At 41.9% G+C, this 22384-nt stretch overlaps 1 protein-coding gene across 1 annotated transcript in view; it reads left to right on the forward strand.

Moving 5' to 3' along the window:
• ZFHX3 (zinc finger homeobox 3) overlaps positions 1–22384 on the forward strand; it is a 311215-nt gene that overhangs the window by 156732 nt on the left and 132099 nt on the right. The window contains exon 4 of the mRNA XM_043983329.1: positions 21180–21411. Coding sequence (XP_043839264.1) covers positions 21180–21411 — 232 coding nt within the window. The remainder of the gene's footprint in view (positions 1–21179; positions 21412–22384) is intronic.

A 22384-nucleotide genomic window follows, 5' to 3' on the forward strand; every position in this document is an offset into this window, starting at 1 on the left:
AATTTTCACTGATACCAAACTCACTTGCTACCCCAAAAGTCCATCTCTTTAATATTAGTTTTCTGACTACAGGGGATTCTATATAGCTACAAGTTATAGGGCTCTACAACCTTGGAAAAAATCAAAATTAGGAAGACATATGCTAGGGGTCATTAAGCAGCAGTATTTTATCAACAATGATTTGTATGCAAGAGGTGGTACAAAAGACATTGAAGGTGTGTAAGACCAGAAAAGGAGGTGGGCTAATTATATATTGAGATGGATAATGGATAGTTCAATCATGGTTTCATGTATCCAGGTAATATTGAGATATTCAGATCCAGAGGAAGTCCTCTGCTGGGTTGCATTGGATCTCCATGGAAGACTTATGGTAAAATTGTGTTAAGTTTGACTTATGATGAGAAGGCATGGAGAAGTTTCTGTTTAACTTGAAGGGTGTATCCATACCAGTGGAGTCACAAAACCGCTAATATATGAGGAAAGATAGGCTCATTCCTAAAAATTAGTGTAGTCCTAACTAGGGCCTTGAAGAAATGGACAGTGGTGATACTACAGTTAATACGAGCCACCTTATTGTTACTCTCAGTCAATTCAACACATAATTATTCTGTTCCTCTCTAATATGTAGCATTGTGTTAAATGCTATGGAAGACACCAAGGTAGATAGATAGAAATCTTCCTTCTCAACCCAGGGAATTAGGGTTTAGGAGCATGAACCTAGTGGACATGCTAATTTCTAATTGTGCCATATGTTTCTGCTGCAAAGCTATCAGTGCTGTCTTGATCCTTGGCCTACTCTTTTCCGTTGACCCTTTTTTTTCACTATTTCTGTCAGCCTTTAGATGGCCCGGTGGATAGAGTGCTGGACTTGGAATTGGGAAGAATTAAATTCAGATTTTATCAGAGACGTTAACTAGCTTTGTGTCCCTGGTCACCTCTCTTGGACTTAGCTTCCTTAGGGAAATGAGGGGCTTGGATTTAGTGGCCTCCAAGGTCCCGTCTACTTCCAAGTTGATGATCCTATGAACTATGCACAGTTCATTCTAAAATTCATGCTATTGTATCTTCACGTGACATCATAAATAATAAATATGTTTATTTAAGGGGGCTCAAGAAACGAGCATGTTAAGATGAAGACCAGATCAAATTTAAATAAATGACAAATTATTGTCTAGGAGAGTTTTGAGTCCCCCCTTGATTGATGAGCACCCCTAGATTTCTGCACATTACAGAGTTTATCCTGAAGCCAGAACAGCCATTGAGCCAAGCTATTAATATTTATGGCTTTTTATCCTTAAATTTTATTTAAAATATACTAGGTAGTAAGTAGAATTTTGTGGTTCCATATTAATTTATTTGAGTTCTATTCTTTAGCTTTGCATTGTATAGGAGATCTGCTTATTTAAGCAGTATGTCCAGGTTTCTATTTCCATCAATACATTGTCACCTTTTGAAAATTCAGTTATTGTATGTTGATAGGCCAAGCTATGATACACTGAGCCAGACTTCCTTCTCCGAGTTTAACAAAATACAGTTTTTACATTTGTTAACTCTAGTTTTATTACACACCGTAAGTCTTGCCTTTCTTTTGGAGAATGGGATGGCAAGAACAGAAATGTTTTTCTTCCTCTGATCTGACCTAATTGTTTACCATTAAGTGGATGCCATGTTTTGCCACAGTAGTTTTAATTGAGAAAGGTTAATCCTTCTTGAAGAAACAATTGTCTCTCTTGATCCCCCCTTCTACAAGCTAAGTGAAAAAGTAATGTCTGACTGATCTAATATTTGATATACTGCTCAAGGGGAAAGCCTTGATATATCAACTTGTCAAAGGGACATCCAGATTCTGGTTGGAACATTGAAGGTACAAGACCAGCTTCACTTCTTAAACTCAGAGGTTTTCCTGAGTTGCTTAAAGACATACATACCTCAAGTCGACTTCAGGCCAGGACCTAGCAGCTTTAATAACCCTTCAGGATAATGGTCCAGGCTACTTCTGGACAAGAATCCCCATATGAGATTCTTTGATCTATTCTTTGTCTTCTTGCTGAGGTGTTAGACAGTGTGTCTGTAGGAATTTCTGGTTGCCTCAGGTAAGTACAGAACTTTGGAAAATTTCTGTCTATAAGCAAGAAAGCCAACCACAGACCCTAGTCCCTGGACCTTAGGACTGTCATTAATTACTAAAGTGTTTTTGTTTGTTTGTTTTTGTTTGTTTTTCCCCTCAGTTGTTGCTTTCTTTCATCTTTGCTTCTTAGGGTTAGGGCAAGCCAGCTTCTGTGGCCTGCTTGCTTTAGGATTCAAGATTAGTGGGACATATCTCCTTCTTGCCTTAGAACCAGTGTCCTTTGGGGGGAAAAGTGATTAATGTTGAGGTAGACTAAAAGTAGAAGAGCAAGGGGAGGATTTTGAGAAGTCTTAGGTTTTATTGTTGTTTTTCCTGTAGGAGATAGGACACATCCCAGGGTCTTCTTATACGTTTTAACTTAAATGTTTGTTCAGAATCTTCATAGCTCTCAATCACTAGAATCTTCAGTAATGGATGATTAATTGATGTTTTCTCTTATGGCATGCAATTAGGAAGAGTGGGAGAAGGGTGAGAAAGTCTTAAGTTAGACCTAATTTGGCACCATATTTTCTGTTAATCTAGTTTGCTTTTTGTCCCCTTGTCCCAAGGGATGGGGGCCTTCCTACTTGCTGAAGCATGCATAAACAGCGTCCTCATTAAGAGCTGATCTGTTTATCAGGGCCATGAGAAGAAACCAGCCTGCCAAACATAGGCGAAAGCTGGGGGCTGTTACCTCCCTCTGGGCTTTAGCCCCACCTCATTAAGCTGGTCGGGGCTATTGATTGGGAGCTTGTGTTTGGAAGAGTCTTACTTACTCCATGCATTATCTTGACAGATTGATCAGACCTGATTGAGAACCTCTTAAAGGAACGAACAGCTGTAATGGGAAAGTTGGACTCTGTCATCCGTTAGGATGATTCTGGGAGCAAGAAGAACAAGGCTGACATCTTGGAGCAATTGTATTTACAATTAACATGGCTGAAAACGATTGCCTCTATTGATCCCCCCTTCCTGCAATTACAGCCCCATTGTTTACATTCCAGCACTTCGGTTATAAAAAGGAAATTCAATAATTATTGCATTATTTAAAGTTAAAGTGCCACAGAGTTTGCTGGCTACGCTTGCTGGTTGATTTAACGTTCAGTAAAATCCATGCTGAGCTCTCCATCTTTAGGCTGAACAATATTGGCTTTTAATGAGACTTAAAAAGGGGGAAAAAGCAAAACCCAGTCTACAGGGTGTTTGTCTGGGTTATTTATGGGGGGACCCGAAAGCTGTTTGAGAAACCAGCAACATCATCCTTCTGAAAGGAGAGGCTCTCTTTCCTAGCACGTGAGGGTCCATCCTTCAGGTCGCCCTCTGATGGCCACACATAGCACCTCCTCCACCTCACTTAGAGTTGGTTGCACTTTGCTAAAGAACTTTTTTTTCCTTTCTATCTCCTCTCTTCCAGTCTCCAATGCAAATAGTTGCCTTCAGCTTTTCCCTTTCAAAAGGTCTTTAGTAAGGTGTGCTGTGTGTGTGTGTGTGTGTGTGTGTGTGTGTGTGTGTGTGTGTGTGTGTCTGCCTGTCTGTCCGTCCGTCCGCCCGCCTGCCCTGGGGCTGCCTGGAGCATTAGTGTACAAAGTTTTTAGTCAGTGGAAAGTTTTAGTTCCTGAATCTTTGATTCGTCCCATCCTCTTTTTCCCCAGACTCCTGGGAAACAAACAAACAAACAAACAAAACTCTCCCCTGGCAAAGGCAGCAGTTCTGGTAATTAGCCCTTCTTCTTCTCTGCCACCCTGGCTATCCTCATCCTGCCCTTTGAGGACAGTGATTTGATTCCCGTGACCATTCACCCAAATCTGTGATCGATAGAAATCAATGCTGCTACCACCAGCACTGAGGAAACATATCAGGGCAGGAGAGCGAATATCACCATCCTCAGTAGCCACAGAAACAGTTGAAGTGTTTGGAAAGCGTGCTAAAGACCGCGTCATCTTTTTCACATCAGTTTCAAATCCTTCCATGTGCCCAGTTGATTCTAGCACGGGCAGGCAGAACCAGCAGACTCCAAGACCAGCAAGTAAAAAGATGGTTTCTGCCTCTTGTTGACCCGTCGTGTATGCCTTGTTCCCCTGCCACCCCCTACCCCCACCCACTGAATGCCAACACTGCTTAGGCAACTCCTGAAAATTCCAGACTGCAGGTGTGAAAGGGGAAGAAGATGAATTAAGCCCATTCTGACTTTTATGGAGTATTTAGAATGACCCAAAAGCCAGCAGCTGCTTCCACATGACTTTTTCATTAAAGAGGCAAATTCTTGGACACAGACATTGCATGATTTATCTAGGCTACTCGGCTAGAATCTGAAACAACTCTACAATGTAGTTGGTCGAAGGAGAGGGGAGTTCCAAACTGCCCAGACCCCTTTCCCCACAGATGACTGGCCATCTCTTCACCCCATTCACAGCTGGGTTGTACTCATTCTGAATGACTCCCCTCTTCAGTACCAAACTTTTACCAACCGTCTTAGCCAATAAAAGGACGAGGGATGTAGCAGGCTCTTGGTGGATAGGAAGATCATAAAGATGTCAAGATAAGGATAAGTAGACTATTCCTTTGGATTGATTTTTACGATGCAATGTTAAGTACCTGTGTACCCAGCATAGTACTGGATGTCTGAGATTCAAGGTTGAGGTTTGATCAGGGTCCTGCCCTCAAGAAATTTAGTAAAGAGCAGGAAAATGGTGGCCATTAGATTGTAAGCTTCCTAAGGGGAGGGACCACTTTTATTTTTCCTGCCTGTATCCTGAGTGCTTAGCACAGTTCCTGGCCATAATAGACAATGAATATTCATCGACTATTGGCAATTCAGAAAACTGTAACATACAATATTAAAGGCGATGCTGCCTTTGAGGGAGCAATCATTGCCATCTGGGGCAATAAGGGACTGCTGATGGAAGAGGTGACATTTGAGCTGGACTTTAAAGATGACTTGGAATTTAACATTCAAAGGGAGAGAGGGTTGGACTTCTCTTTCTTCTAATCTTTCAGTGAGTTTCCTAAAGTACAGATCTGTTCACCTCACTCCTACAAACTGTAGTGGCTCCCTAGTGACGCTTGAATAAACATTTTTCTTTTCATATTTGCCTCATCCTTTTTATATTTCTATTTTTGTGTAAATTATATTATTCATAGTTACTAATAGAGTAGTCCATGGATTTAACTTATTAATAAGTAAAATACATATATCGACAGGGTGTGCTTAATTTTTTTTAACTGATGGGGTGCTCAATCAAAATTTGGAGAACACTGTCCTGGACAATAGCATTAGACTTTTTTTCTTAACTCTATTGGTTACTATGTAACATTTGTTAAATAATTTACTCATTATGACTCAATAGTGTGCTATGGTAGCAAAAAAAAAATCCTCACAAACAACTAATTGGCTCTTAGACTGTATTCATAGAAGTATAGTATCCAGACAAGAAAGACTAGAGTGCTCTAGTCAGACCACATCTGGGATACGGTGTCCCATTTGGGGTGCCACATTTTAGAGAGGAAACTAAAAGCAAGAGCCTGTGTGGACGAGGGCAACCAGGATGGTGAGAGAGCTAAAAGTTCTATCAAAGGAGTTTTAGTATAAGGATTTTAGGTGATTAGCCTGTAGAAAACAAGGTTGGGGGAGGGGAGCATCAGAGAATAATGGTTGTCTTCAAGTGGTTGTTCTTCTTGGTCCCTTAAGGGCAGAAAAACTCTTGGTTCACGTTGCAGAGAAACTATTTGACTGGATATGAGAAATATTTCCTTACGCCTAGAGTTATCCTAAAGTAAAAGGAGAGGCCTCGAAGGTAGGGAGTCCTCCAGGACTGCAAGAATTGAAGTGAAGGCTGGGGGACCCACTTGTCAGGAATGTCATTGAAGGGATTCCTGTTAAAGGGTGGAGTAAACAAGACGAGTTGTGAAATCCTTCCAATTCTGAATTTCTGTGACCCTGTGATTGCCCATCATTGGAGGCTGTTGGACCTTGAATTACATTATTGGCTCTCTGGATTATAGCTTTGGTCGCATAGAAGAACATAGCCAGGTAAACAGCCTTAGAGGGAGGGTTGGCTCGATATGAAAGGAGAACCTTCAAAAGCTGTTGAAGTATGAATATTATACAATAAAACCATGATAAAAGGGAGAATGTTGCAGTTTTTAATTGACAAGCAGTTTGGTCATAGGCCTTCCATTTGACTCTTCAGTGTAGTTAGGACCCACCCACTTGTCCCACTCAGTACCTTGCTTTGAAGGGTGTGACTTCTCTTACCTAGTATAGAGCTCCCTCTCTGTTCTGTTGTCCCCTTTGGAATCTGAGCCACGAGCTGCTGGAAGCGATTGATGGGCTTAATGAGGATGATCACTGTCTATCTTTGTAGCTTCCTTCATTAAGGAGCAGCCCTAAGTGTTTTACAAGCTGAGTAAAGAAGGAGAAATTAATTATGATTTGCTTTATTTTTTTTTCTCCGAAGGCTATACAAATGGGATCCAGTAGTAAACAAATGCAACTAACAGTTTTTAAACACCTTGGAAATAAACTAATGTTCAAAATTTGGACAGAATGGAGTTTTAGTTCCATATTACATGGGTGTGCACTGTAAGTCTAAGGTCGCACTGTGCTAGGCAAGGAGAAGGGGGTGCAGCTGAGTGGTGCAGTGGATAAATTGCTGAGACAGGAGGCAAAAAAACTTGAGTTCAAATCCAACCTCAGTCACTTTACAACTGTGTGACTCTGGGAGAGTCATTTAACCTTTGCCAGCCTCAGTTTCTTCATCTGTATAATGGGGTTCAGTATACAGGGTTATGAGGATCAAATGAGGTGACATTGAGCTTTTCAAACATTTGAAGTGCTATATAGAGGCTAGCTAGGCAGGGCAGTGAATAGAGAAGTAGGCCTAGAGTCAGGAACCTAAGTTCAGATTCAGCCTCAGACACTCAGTAGCTGTGTGACCCTGGGCAAGTCACTTAGCCCTGTTGGCCTTAGTTTCCTCAGCTGTCAAATGAGCTGGAGAAGAAAATGGCAAACCAATCTAGTATCTTTGTCAAGGGAACCCCAAATGGGGCCATGAAGAGTCTGAAACAACTCAACAACAATTACTACTGCTGCTAATTGTTGTCATTCTTATTCTTGCCCTCAAGAAGCTTACATGGTGCTAGAGTATTCAAGTAAGTAAAAGCAAGTGTAATTGTAAGGGATGAATGCTAACCACTAAGGTAAGCAAGACACTGGCTGAATAAGAATCTTAAAAGAAGCTTTTAAGGGCCGAAATAAGCCCTTAGAACTGCTTTAAGCACTTTCATTAGTTAAGTCAGCAAAAATATATCAAATGCCTCCTAAGTGCAAGGCCTTCTCTTTAGTCTTTACCTGAAATATCTAGGGGACATTATTATTTCCATCTCTAAGATAAGAAGACTGAGGCTCAGTTTAGACATTTGTCCAGGCCAGGACTCAAATCTCTTCTCACAGAGGTGTTTCCCTTATCTATGCTAGTGATGATTTCTTATTGAAAGGCCTGGAGAGTCTGTGGTGGAGGGGTCTGGAGTTCTGGGGGGAAAATTGCCTGCATATGTAAATTCCCTTTAGGCTGGTTGTAACTTAGCTTCTTTGGAAGAAAGTCCCTAGTTTTGTTGTAGGGAGGGAATTTGCATGATACTGACTCAGAAGAGAGCATGTTAGTTTATCACATTAAAAAAGATACCAGAAGAGTCCAGGGTGGAGGTTGATAAAATAATAAAGCCATCAATAAAACATTTTAAGATTTTTTTTTTGTTTTTACATGAAAGGTATTTCTGGTTTCCTCGCTTACATTTATCTAATGAGCCTTCCTCTGTAACTAAGCCCCCCCCCCCAAAAAAAAAAGTTATACAAAAACAGCTGCCATTTTGAGCGTGTCTGACAGTATGTAGAGTTCCAGACCCATAGTCTTCCACCTTCCTGATGCAAAGGAGGAAAATGCTTTCAAGGAGGGCTTAGATTGGTCCTTTTTTGTTTACATCCTTTCAGCTATTGGGTATGTTGTTTTCTTCATTCTGACCACTGCATTGTGCATTAGTTCATATAAGTCCTCCCATGTTTCTCTAGGCTTCTCATGTTCATTGTTTCTTATGGCGCGGAAATATTCCCTTATGTTCATGTACCCAGTTGATGGGCACCATTTTGTTTTTCTAGGTCTTTGCTACCACAAAAAGTACTTTCATCTACACACACACACACACACACACACACACACACACACACACACACACACATTTATTCACCTATGTTTATATATGCAAGCCTGTATACACATACCCAATAGAAACTCTGGGTCGTAACACTTTAGCCCCTCTTTCTTCATATGTACCTCTGAGCCACGTGCTTTGTGCCTATCTCCCCATGAGAAGTCCAAGGATTTCTTTCATGGTTTCCCTTCCCCGCCTTGCCCCTAAATAAACTACCACCTTATCCTAACTGCTTTTGTGTGCAAGAGGGTGTAATTCTTTAAAGAGGAATTCCTAAGAACCCCAACCCCAACCCTAACCAAACCCCCGTACCTCATTTTCCCCCCATTACCGCTGGCTCTACAATCCCACAGCTCTATCAATAAATGATTAGTGTGTTGTCTTCCTGCAGTCCCTCTTAATCTCTAACTTCTCACCTTATAACAATTAAAAAAAAAAACCCACCCCCCCCCCAACAAGTCTAACTATTCACTGTAGTGTTTCATGCCCATGGTCCCAAGGTTATTCTGAGATGCCTCCTCCTATCTCTTTTTGGAGGACAGGCTCGACCATTTCACACTTGCTATTGAAGTCTTCTCATTATTTTCTTTTCTCTGTAGCCTTCATATTCATTATTTCTTAGGGTACAGAAATTTCTATAGCAGAGTTTGTTTTTTCCCTAATTGATGGACATCAGCTTTGTTTCAAGTTCTTTGTTATTACAAAAAGTGCTGCTTTGAGTACTTTGCTATACGGGAGACCTTTTTAAAAATTTTTTTCTCCTTGAGATGTACGTATGCCTGACGGTAAAATCTCAGGGTCAAATGGTATCAATGTTCAGTCATTTTTAAACAATTCTAATCCTCCCCCCCCCCCCAGGGGTGAGTGTACTTGCTTATTTTCCTGCCCTCTATCATGGACCACTTGCATTTTTTGTCATCTTTGCTAGTTTGCATATGATGTGAAGTCTCAGAGTTGTTTTATTTTTACATTTTTATTATTGTTTTTTTTTTTTAGTGAGGCAATTGGGGTTAAGTGACTTGCCCAGGGTCACACAGCTAGTAAGTGTTAAGTGTCTGAGGCCGGATTTGAACTCAGGTACTCCTGACTCCAGGGCCGGTGCTTTATCCACTGCACCACCTAGCTTCCCCTACATTTTTATTATTAGTGTTTTGGAGCAACTTTTCATATGGTTAATAGTTTAAAATTCTTTTAAAAACTATTTGCTCATATCTGCATATCACTGGTCCTGAACCATCTAGTGCAGAATAGCTTTTGTTTCCGTAAGATTTATTTTCCCTGAAAGTTTCAGAAAGGGGTGTTGTAATTGTGTGTGGATGTATCCTTTTCAAAAAGGCAAATGGTGATGCTGGGACGTAAAATTATCCAGAAGGATTTCTCATCCTTATACCAGAGAGAACGAGGAGAAAACAATAGCAAATGATTCTTCAGAAATGAAGACAGCCTCCCCCCCCCCCCAATCCCTTTGAATACAGAGCCCTCACTTAATATCCTCATTCCCTAGGAATCCAATTGTTGAATGAGAAGTGGGATTTGAATAAAATACAGAAATAGGGATGGGCATTACTTCTTTTTTTTTTTTTAATAGGTTTTTGTTTTGTTTTGTTTTTTGTTTTTGCGTGAGGGCTAAGTGACTTGCCCAGGGTCACACAGCTAGTAAGTGTCAGGTGTCTGAGGTCAGATTTGAACTCAGGTTCTCCTGAATCCAGGGCCAGTGCTTTATCCACTGCGACACCTAGCTGCCCCCAGGCATTACTTCTGATTGCTTAGGAATCACCTTCCGAAATTTTTAATCACTAATCTTCCTGGCTCCTTCATACAATAATAACACGACTCTGTATATGCTATTATCTGTTCCTCCTTTTATCCTAAGCACTGTTTCCATGAGGTGGTGCCATACCTGATATCAGTTTGTGAAGATTTTGACCACATGTTTTGTCCTAGATGACTTAAACTTCTGATATTAGGTTAAGAAATTCACAGAATTTGTATCCTACACCTAGCACTGTGCTTAAGTTCCATGGCAGATGTAGTTAGTTGGGTTTTGTTTTTCTCCTTAAGGAGCTTACAGAATGTTGAAAAGATGACAAAGCAACTACAAAATGGTTAAAAAATATCTGCTCCTTGCTGTTTTATGGGGCAATTTTGTATAGATGTCAGTGTCTGAATCTATGATTTCATCAGTGTAGGGAATTCCCAGTGAGAAAACTTACTCGTTCTAACAAAGCAAATCAGGAACTATTCTGCAATTTATACTTGTAGGGATTTTCTTGGGATGCTAAAGAGTCAAGCACCTTACCCAAGGTCATTCAGCTAAGAATCATAAGAGCTAGTCTTGATTCTGACTTTCAGATCCTCCATCCACCGCTACTATCTGTTAATTCTGCATTTACTCTTGCACCATACTCATCTTTGAGATTTGATCAATGAATTTATATTTTAAGCCATTGTTGTGATTTGCTGACATCTTTTCCTAGACAAAGCTTCCTTGGAAATGGTAGTAGACTGTGCCAATGTCTGCTCAGTTGTCCATTTCCCATTTTTCTGTGTCAGTTAGCTAGAATTATCTCAATAGTTCACCATATCTTCTTATTTTTATTCCATTTTGGTACTCTAAGGGGCTAAAATCCTAGCTAGTCTGTCTAAAATATCTAATGAGTGGTCGACAATAAATTATAAGCTTTAGCAAGAGTATTTAAGTATCTATTAAAGAGCATTAGGATCTAATGATCAGAGAGAAAGGTAAAGATCTAGCTATTTCTAAGAGACCCCAGCATCCGACCTGCCATGGCAAGGTCAGGAACCAAAAAGCTGGGAACATCCCCCCACCCCATGCACACACAGCTCCAAGCTAATTGGCTGGCAGCTTTGATAGACAGCACCCATGAGCAAATGTCACTTCCTGATGCCAAGGACCTGACCGCATGGCTTGCCCTCAGACAGAACTTTCCGACAGTAACTCTCCAGCTGGTGGCGTCACTCCAATCGTTGAAGTACTGATGTTGAGCTTTGCTCTGGCACTTTGGTCTTACTAATAATAAATTAAAACAGCTGGCATTTATAGAGTATTGTAAGATTGGCAAAACCTTTACACATATTATCTCATATTATCCTTATAACAATCTTGGGAGGTAGGTCCTAACTAGCTTTTTAAAAAAAATGATCCTTTCTTCTACCAATTTTCATTTTTTATTGTGTTCTTTGGCATGCATGATGTGTCCAGCAGCTTCTAACACTCTTCTCAGAGTCAGTATTGATGATATGTGGGCATGAATTGATGAAGATCTGGGGATAACATTAATTTTTTTAATCTCAAGTATTGGGGAGGGCTTGCTTATGGTAGAATTGTTTAAATATGGGACCACAAGAAAGCCTTAGTAATTAAAAATCAGCTGACCCCCAAATTGGAATAGTTTAAATACTATATGAAATAAGTTGGTAAAAAGCTTGAAATTGTCAGGCCTACAGAATTTTAGGCCCTCCCTCCTAAACAAAGAAAATCTCGTCTCAAAGCATTAAAATTTCAAACCAATTTTATATTCCTTCAACTTTTGTTTCAGGCTCTTATGTGGAAAAAAAAAACTTTTATGTATATGTAAGCTTGTCAAAATATAGCTTTTTTTTTTTTTTTTTTTTTTGGTGAGGCAATTGGGGTTAAGTGACTTGCCCAGGGTCACACAGCTAGTAAGTGTTGAGTGTCTGAGGCCAGATTTGAACTCAGGTACTCCTGACTCCAGGGCCGGTACTCTATCCACTGCACCACCTAGCTGCCCCATATAGCTTATTTTTTGATACTCATTTATGTGTTAGTTTTTCATACCATACTTTAAGGAAACTGAATTAAAACAGTTCATTAGTACACTTTACATTTTTTTTTCCCAGATCAAACTAGCCTTCCTCACCTTCTTCCCACAAATCTTCCCAATCAGGGAGGTCTTTTGTTTTAATAATTTCATTTAAAAAAAGAGTAGTTGCCTTATTTCTTGGGTTAGATATGCCGGGTATGTTGTTGTACTGAGTGGGTTTTCCCCTGCAGAGAGATGATAGACCGGATTACTTCTGCAATGTAGGCCCTAGAGTTTTCATAGAATTGCTTTCCAATACATGAGAACTCCAGCGATGCTTAATGCTGCTCCTCAGTGACCATTCAGTGGCTTCTTTGAAGGCTACTCTTCCATGTGCTGTCTCCTGATGGCTTTATGTCTTCATCACATCTCTAACCCAGAAGAGAAAACCCTGCTGAGGTGTTTCCCCGCTGCTCGGTGGGAGGTGTTTGGTTGTCCCCTGGAGATAGCAGATTAGCTCTGTGGGGAGACCTCTGAACTGGCTTCTTCTCTCTTCAAAGTGCCCACTGGTTTTCATTTACTTTTGTAGGAGAGTCGATTTGTGTAAGGAGGAGAGTGTTCTCAGCTCTGTGTGTGGGTGCATACAGTAACAGGCCCTATTCCCTGAGGAAGCTTCACTTGTGAATCTAACAGTTTTTATCAGAATGTATTTCTGTCCATTTTTGCTTTAAAGTAAAGCTTTGACTAAACCTGATCGATATTTTGCATTCCATGCATGAAGAACCAGATGTTAGAAGTTTCCTATTGTTAGGGGGAGAAGGGATACTTGGCCCCTCCAGATTTATAGAAATCAATGTTCTCCTGACAGAAGTTGGTTAGTTTTCTTGGGAAACAAGTAACAGGAACATATTTTTTAAATTTCCAATATGAATTATTTTCTAACAAGAAACCTCTTGTTATGTGTGGGGGTTTTGAAAATTATTCTTGTTTTGTTAGGGTAGGGAAGGATTGATGTTAAAAGGGGAAGGGGTCTGCAGAAAACCTCATATTCTTCATTTTTAATTTACTTGTTTTACTTTTCTTTGATGTGATGCCTAAGTGTTTAAGGTGTTACCTATTGCAAAAAGGGTGGGGGTGGGGGGATTTTCCTTTGTCCGGTTTCTTTCCCTGAAAGAAATCCAGAAGGGAAATCACAGAACTGAAGTTGGGATAGCAGTCATTTCCAGGTCATAAACATAGGATTACAAGATTCCAGCTGGTCCAAGAGAGAATCAAGCACATTTAAAACATGAGTAGCCTTAACAAGAATGAAGGGGAGCTGTAGAATACCACTGTGTTCAATAAAGACAAGGTAATCCATTTGGTCATTGGCTAGAGACCAGTACTGCTCAATCCTCAGGACAGGGTGCTTATCTCCCAATATGCCTCACTCAGGTCCCATGGTGACCAGAATTAAGGACATGTATCCAACCATAATATATCTCTCCTGAATTCCAGTCGCACAGTGCCAATTCCCAGCTAGACAATTCCTCCTGTGTTTTGGGTAGACCCCCCCACCCCCACCCCAGCCTTCATCTTTCCTTCATAAATCTACCCCTACTTCTAATTTCTCTGTTTCTGCTAAAGGATGGAGTCATCCTTACTTCTAGTCATTAACATTCATAACCTCAGTCATACTTTACTTTTACTCTTCTCCATATCTAATTAGTCGCCACAGGATCATCTATCAGATCTTTTCTCCATTCATGCCGACATCATGAAGCCTACTTCAGGCGATCATCACTTCTTTCCTGGACTATTCTGGTAGTTTCCCTACTGGTCTAATTGATTCTACTCTCCCCCCACCCCACCCCTCCACCCTCTTCAATCCATCTTCCAAAATACTCTTCCTAAGCCTAGGTTCGACCATGTGGCTCCCAAGCTAAAGTCTTCAGTGCATCCCTGTTGCCTAGAGGCAAACTCCTCGGTTTGGTATTTAAAGCACATTTTGCCCAGACTCTAGTTCACCTTCCCAGTTTTATTTAACACTATTCTCCTTCATGCTCTATATTTTTGTTGTTAAGTCATTTTTCAGTTGTTTCTGACTCTCCATGACCCCATTTAGGGTTTTCTTGGGAGAGATACTGGAGTGGTCTGCTATTTCCTTCTCCAGTTCATTTTACAGGTGAGGAAACTGAGGCAAACAGGGTGAAGTGACTTGCCCAGGGTCACACAGATAAGTGTGTGAGGTCGGATTCAAACTCATGAAGATGAGTCTTCCTGATTTCAAGCCCAGTGCTCTATCCACCGTGCCACCCAGCATCTCAGCCAAACTAGCATATTAGCCATTCCCCAAATTCAGCAGGTCATCTTTCATTACAGGTCCTTTCTACCAGCTGCCCTGCATTTCTGAAATGCATTTCCTCCTCTCCTTGGCCTCCCTCCTCTTCCCCTTGTAGAATCCTTGGCTTTGCCCAAAGGCAAGCTCAGATGCTGTCTTCTGTAGGAGACTTTACCTATTTCTTCCCCTTCCCTCTCCAGTTAGCTCCTGCTTTTTCCTCAGATTATGATGTGTATTTATAGCTATTGAAATCCTATATCTGTCACCCCCCCCTAATAGAACAAGGGCAAGGATTCATTTTCATTTGGTGATTGTGTCCAATACTTGTGTGTTTTATCAGTTGGCTTCGGTTTGGAAGTAACTTGTATAGGTCCATTAATTGGAGATGGGGTTTATATTCTGCCAATCTGAGTTCTGAAGAAAGGCTGGTAATGAAACATGGTTTACCCTAAGCTCACTTTGAACTTTGGGAAGCTTGGCTTTATTTCCACAGAATCTGATTAAAAGTGTCTACTCCAAATCCCTCTATACTTGGAGTCTCCTAATTTTCCTGTAGTTCTTTAAGCAAGGAATTCAAATGGAAAATGATCTTGGCATGTGGCAGTGTTGCCTACAGGGGAGCCTGGCTAGGCTGGGCACCCTCCACAAGGTGCCCTTAAAGACTACTCTCCTTCCGCCAGGTTGAAGCAGGTGGACTTAGCATCTGGCAGGGTGCAGGTAGGTAGCGAAACTTCAGTTGTGAGCTGCCAAGCCCCTGTGATATTCCCCATCACACATGATATGTTCACACCATTCATTGTTTGAGGCACAGTAAGGACCGCCCTAACAGAATATCTGCTCCTATAACTGGCCCCCTTCAAACCACAGCCCATGTCGCCCGATCCCTTTTGGGTCTATCACTCCCCTAGAGTCAGGACCATGCTTTGGATTGTCCGGTCTGGTATCCACCATCTCTTTCCCTCCCCACCCCCCCTCTGTTTCCCTCTCTCTTTGTGTCTGTCCCCCTACCTTTCTCTGTATATATGTATAAACATGTATGTTTGTATATATGCATGCTCAGGCAACATATTTAAGAACTAAAAAAATACTCCCCCCATAATTCCTTAAATGCATAACATTAGACAATAATCCCACATCCACTTTTTTCATAAGTCCCATATGTTGGTGATTCTTGAGCAACCTGTCTTTCCATCCTTTTTTTTCAATCGTGCCCCTCTTCCTACCTCTCGCTACAGTCACCGGGACTCCTGTCCACTTCCCTTTTCATCTTCTCCTTTCCAATCTCAATCCTTCTGCCTGCCCATACAAATCCTATGCCTGAAACTCTCCTCTTCTCCAGCCCCAGATCTCCTGCTGAAGCACTGGCCTCTCATCGAACACCCGGCCCCTCTTCTGAGGCCTCTGTGTTGCCTTTCTCAGCACTTTGCACCCACTACTTTCCCCCCCAAACCAGGGGAAGGTCAGCTTCTTGCTCCATAAATGTCTCCTAGCACATTTCCCCGACCTCTCCTTTGGACATATCTTATTCTGCCTTGCAGTCTAGTTACTTGTGTCTCTGGCAGCACCCCCCCACACACACACACACGGAATGTAGAGTTAAAAGGGATATTGGTGGCCATTATGCCCTGCCCATACTTGAAAAAGAGCCCACGATAACCTACCTGATGAGCAATCGATCGTCAAGGGGTTTAGATCGTTAGCTTCTCTAGAGTAAGGTCTGTCTTGTATTTCTCTTTGTATCCCCGGGGCCTGGCCCTTTTTAGAAACTTAATAAATATTTGTTGAATTAAAATTAAATTGAATTGAACGTAGTACTTTTCCCATGGGATTAGAGGGGAATCCCAGATTTTAGAAGAAAAGGTAAAGGAATTCACGATGATAGGGAGGGGAGGGAGGAAAATGTTCTGACTCGTGAAAGGGAAGGAACTCTGAAAGAAAGCAGCTCCTTTATTGAGTGTACCATTGGGATTTGTGCCTTGGTGGATTCTTCATATATTACAGTGAATTTAATTAAATACATTGTGATCCCAATTGAGGGTATTCTAATTAGCTGGGTCAGGAACAAATTATTCTCTCTCTCCTACTCCAAATGAAAACATCTCTTACTCCCTTCTGAGGGTTAGAAGTGTCGTTGGCTGACTTACCCCATTGGGATCAGATGTGCCTCTCTAGCCCCCTCCTGTTTCTTATTAGGCCAGAGCAAAGCCTGGAGTTCTGCTGATAGGACGACGTTGTACAGGGTGGTGGCTGGCAGATACACAAGTGGGACCAGGGGTATCTCAGTCTCTGGAAATTGGGAGGACTGGAGAGACAGTGCCGTGGGTCAGAGATGGGCAGTGGTGTTGAAGCCATATTAGAAATAGATCTGTATAGTCACATATTGACTTAGAAAACCACAAATTAACATCTATGTTTTGTTGCATTTTTATTTATTTTGTTAATCAGTTTTGCTCTGGTTCGAGCAGCGCTAGGGAGTTTTATGGGCTATCACAGGCCCTTCCAAGGCGGATACCTCTGTTCTAGGTTACTTAAAGAAATAGTAAAACTACGTCGGTTTAGATCTTATATTCCTGAAGTTGGATCGATTATTGGTATTTGTGTTTCTATGTTGTCTGGAAGTTGGAATTTTGGGACACTATTATAGTAAGTGGATATTTCAGAACTTCCAGGTAGGCCACCGGGAGATGCAGATATATAGTTTCATAGATTTAGAGGTGGAAGGGATTTTAGAAGTCATGTAGTTCAAATCTCTCAAGAGGAAAATGAAGCAAAAGTGAGAAAATGGTGGAGATGGTATTCCTAGCCAGGTCTTTTGATTTCAAATCCAGGGGTCTTGCCAGTACATTAGTCTAGTTGAGAATGGATAGAAGAGTCAAGAGAATACACAGCAATTTAGGTGTACATTCCTCCGCAGACTAGAAAACTATTTGCTCTGAATTTTTGACCTAATACCTTAAGGGAATGGACCAGCCCACCAATCCATAGTTTTTTGTTTGTTTGTTTGTTTTTTTAGTGAGGCAGTTGGGGTTAAGTGACTTGCCCAGGGTCACACAGCTAGTAAGTGTTAAGTGTGTGAGGTCGGATTTGAACTCAGGTCCTCCTGAATCCAGGGCTGGTGCTCTATCTACTGCACCACCTAGCTGCCCCCAATCCATAGTTTTTGCAAGCTTATGGGAGAACACTGAATAGTCACTCTGTTTTGTTTTCCCCCCTTTCCTGATTTTTTTAAAACTCTTTTTCAGTAGTTGGCTTTATATAACCATTTCCCCTGGAAATGGATCTGAAATAATAGACAAAATAATTTCTACTTGTCCCAAGAGAATGACTAATGACAGTGACACCAGAAGGCAGAGTGAATTGGCAGCATCTTTACTCTGTCGAGATTTTAAAGTCAGGGTTTGCAGGATGAGACAATTGTCCTGATTTAGAAATTAACCCAAGAATCTACAGATTCAGGAAGGCTTGACAGACATTTTAGCAACCCCATTAGAACCCTTTTAGCCATGTTCCTTATTCTTGGGCATCTCAGGGTGGGTGGGTGGAAATTCAAAGCTACTTTGAGGTAGACATAACTGACTCATAATATAATTTTATATTTTTAAAAAATGTCGCACTTGATCATAAGGAAAGCCTGTTCTGGGGGGGGGGGTGATGAGTGATGCTGTAGAGGAGAGAGTTAAGGCTTAGAGGCAAAGAGGGAATGAGAATGACTTGTTTCGTGGTTTATGATGCTACCAAGATCCCTCGATTCAAATTCTCGCCTTGGATTCCATGACTCTATTCATTCAGTTTTAGTTGTAGTTTTATTAAAGGTAATTCTCCGGTCTCTGTGACCTAAGACTCATAGTCATCCTATAATCTCGTTCCCTCCAGTTTGACGCCAAGCCCTCGTTCACGCAAATGGCTTAGTGGGCGTTGAGTTTTAATCAGACCACCTGGGGAGAGGCAGGAGGAAGGATAACTGGAAAGAGAACCTCAGACGGGGCCATCCGTCATTTACGGAGCACCTGTTACTATGTGCCGGGCACTGTGGGACACAAAGCCCTTGGGAGTCGAGGAAAAGCAAAAGGAGCTTCCAGTCTAAGGGGGGAAGCAACATGCACATAGCTTTGTACACACACGTTATAGACAGGATAAATGGAGCCTAGTCGTCAGATAAAGGACTTCTTTGGGAGAGGCTTCTTGTAGAAGGAGAGATTTTAGCGGAGACTAAAGAGAAGCCAGGAGGCCAAGATGAGGAAGAGCCTTCCTGGGGCAGAGGACAGCCCAACCCTCTGTGATAAAACCAGTTACAGCTTCTCCAGTGTCCGAGCTTAGGATCCTTTAGAACAGGGGTGTCAGACTCAGATAGAAATGAGGGCCACCACCCCATACATAAGGACCCTGCAGCTGAAGGTTGACTTAGAAAACCACACATTGACATTATCTGTGTTTGACTGTATACTCGATTTGTTACATATTTCCCAATTACAGTTTTTTAAGCAGGGCAGTGGGAGTTAAGTGACTTGACCAGGGTAACATAGCTAGTAAGTGTCAAGTGTCTGAGGTCGAATTTGAACTCAGGTCCTCCTGAATCCAGGGCCAGTGCTTTATCCACTATGCTACCTAGCTGCCCCTCCCAATTACATTTTAATTTGGTTTGAGCCTCCCTGGGAAAGTCCTGGACCACAGTGGTATGTTTGGTACCTTAGGATATATTCACACAACAGTTCTCCTTCACTCTTTTTTTTCCTACTAAATCTTCTTCTAAACACACCTCTGATGGGCGGTTGGGGTGGGGACAGAGGGGAAGGCAATTAGGGAGTGAATACATAATGGAATTTGTTAAGTTATCCCAACAGAACTGCTTTACCCCGGCTGTGGTTCTTAGAACATGGAACATTACTCAGCCTTCCTCTGATTGTCACATTGTTCTAGAATGGTTGTTCCTGAAGGGATTTCTTTTTTTCCAAGGTGTACCACATGTGAGTGTGTTAATCCACCCATTTGGAAAGAGGGAATTTTCCTGTTGGGTGTTCACCCTTACCAAGGATCTGTGAGTCCGTATTCCAGAGCAAGAATTTCTCCAGAATAATTTCGCTTGTGTGTATGAATAAGGGCTGAAGGCCTTAGAGCTCAATCCATAATCATTTTCTACTTGGATTACTCAAGGCAATCATGTTCCCGCTCCAAACAATGTGCAAACATGTCTCCAGATTTTTCACACCTTTTCAGTGAATTGAGGACATGTGTATGAACACATGAGTTTCGGGAACAGTGTCATCAAACAGGAATTATCTTCACTCTTAGGTTTCCTCATCTTTTTTTGTTGTCCTTGGGTTTGTTTTTTGTTGTTGCTGTTGTTGTTTTGTTTTGTTTTTTAAATTGATCTTCCTCTGACTATAGGGCATCCCAGAAGTGCCTTAGGGACTCGCCATAAAGGACAGCCTCTTTTTAGGGTTTTGTTCTAAGTTGCACACATAGCATTCCAAGAGGAAGGAAGCACAGATTCCACAGGATGTGGATACCTTGTAGGGGAGCAAAGAGTAGAGGGGCACGCCGGGCAGGCAGGCTAGTTGCCTCAGCTACAGCATGCTAGGGAGGGTCACTTAGAAATGCTCCTTTGAAAAAATGAACATTGTCTAATGACTCTCTGTGACTTCTGAGTATTTCTGTTTTTTGTTTTTTTTTTTGAGGGGCAATTGGGGTTAAGTGACTTGCCCAGGGTCACACAGCTAGTTAAGTGTTAAGTGTCTGAGGCCGGATTTGAACTCAGGTACTCCTGAATCCAGGGCCGGTGCTCTATCCACTGCGCCATCTAGCTGCCCCTTCTGAGTATTTCTTTGGTGATAAATCACATGCACAGCAGGAAAGACTTAAAGCCTCCCGTGGACAGTACCATTCATGGCGGCATGGCCTTTCCCTTACCAAGAACTTCAGAGTGGAGAGAGAGAAAACTCTTGAGACACTTTAAAACATTTCTTTCTGTCTCCAGAAGGATGTTGGATGAAAAGAGTACAGGATCAAAAGAAAGACTATCTGGCTTGTGGGAGGCCCTCCCCCGAGTCCTGGCTCCTCCTGTAGTTTTCCTTCTAGCTGTGGTCCTCTTCTTGCATGGACAGATCTTTGGAGGATGGCAGGTCTTCTGCTTCCTGAGGCTGGTCACCCTCCCTGCATTGAAGGGCATCTGGTGTATTTGTATCCAGACTTGCTGAAGTTTCTCTTTACAGACTCCCGTGAATGGAGTTTTGCCCACTGGGTGATTCGGTGCGCCTTAGAGTCCAGTGTGCAAGCTTTTATTAAACACTTACTGTGTGCCTACGGAAAAAGGCAAAACCAGTCCATCTCCCTCAAGGTGCTCACAATCTACGAGTCACATCAGCAAGTTATTTGGGAGAAATTGTTCTTCCTCTTGTCCCCGGGGAAGGGAGTCTCCAGGTCAGGGTTTCTACTATCAGGCTATGGCTGTGGTTGAAAAGATTGTAATCAACCCTCTTGCTGGCCTACCTGGCTGAGACAGTCTGTGTACTTCATTGAACTGCATGCATGGAGCACTGTTTAGGGGTAAACTGGGGAGATAGTAAAGAGAGAGGGAGCACCCACGTGAAGCACTAACTACTGAGTGCTTTCAGCCGGTGGCCAGGAACTTTCTCCTCAAGTGCCCGGGAACTGCCGAAATGACTAGAACTGGGGTGATTCCAGCCTGGAGGGAGCAGCCTATGGAGGGAAGGGAATCTGGCCAGCAGACCCACTCACTCTAGTCCCTGTCTTTTGTTCACAGCACCTTCAGCAGCACGAGACTGGCGTAGAGGGAGAGAGCTGCTACTATCATTGTGTCCTGTGTAACTATTCCACCAAGGCCAAGCTTAACCTCATACAGCATGTGCGCTCCATGAAACATCAGCGGAGCGAGAGCTTGCGCAAGCTGCAGAGACTCCAGAAGGGCCTTCCCGAGGAAGAAGAAGACTTGGGGCAAATTTTCACCATCCGCAAGTGCCCGGCCACTGAGCCAGGTGAGTGGCCTCTCTTGCAGACAGTTTCTTCCTTCTTCTGATACTGAGTTGCAGTAACCCAAGATTGTGGGTTTTGGTTTTTGGTTTTTCCCTCCATATGTGACTTTGGGGATTTTAAGGTTTTAGAGAGACCCAACCTTGTAGGACTTCCTGAAGGATTGTTACTGTGTTTGGTTTGGTTTGATTTGATTTGATTTGTGCAAGAGGGTATCGGTGGCTATAGACCACATATCTATAACTAAACAATACGTGAAACTGTAAAGATTACAAATATGTTTTGGAAGAAGTATTGATAGGTATGATTTGTAGGAATCTGCTGCTGCTTTAATTAGGATCTCTGGACGCATGTACAGAATTAAATCTTTATAAAAGATAATGTATCAGGCAATTAAAACTTACTGCTCAACCAATGAGGCCAACTCTGAGAAAAGGAGTTTTGTTTTGAACTCTGTCAGTGCCTCAAATACAGAATGTGGCTTCAAATTATGGCCAGAATTAGCTTGAAACAAATGTTGCTGCATGCAGTATTAAATTTTCAGAAAGAGAGGTGGTTTGTGGTTTAAGAGTCTAGCCTCCAACTTTGAAGGGGTTACCCCCTTTTTACTATATTAAAACAACAGCAACAATAACCCACAAACTCACACAGGAACTGGGTTATGAAAATCTTAGGGAATTTTTTTTTTTTTAAGTTATTATTAATCACAGTTCTGGTCAAGGGAATCTAGGACTTAAATGAAACTTGTGCTCTTTGGTCATGAAGAATCTCCAATTCAATATCAGGACTGATAACTAGAAAACTTAGCTTGAGCATCTTAATACTGGGATATTAAGGCCCTTGGGCACATGCAGCGATGTGTAGTATGTGTATTTTTCAAAGCACCTTTGGGAGAAAAGGTAGATGTGTAAAACTCTGAGATTTCTCTCTCACCTCGGAATTTCCTTTAAGTGTTAATATTTGTCTAAGCTGTTAGGT

Source organism: Dromiciops gliroides, chromosome 2 (genome assembly GCF_019393635.1).
Source record: "Dromiciops gliroides isolate mDroGli1 chromosome 2, mDroGli1.pri, whole genome shotgun sequence".
Lineage (NCBI taxonomy): Eukaryota > Metazoa > Chordata > Mammalia > Microbiotheria > Microbiotheriidae > Dromiciops > Dromiciops gliroides.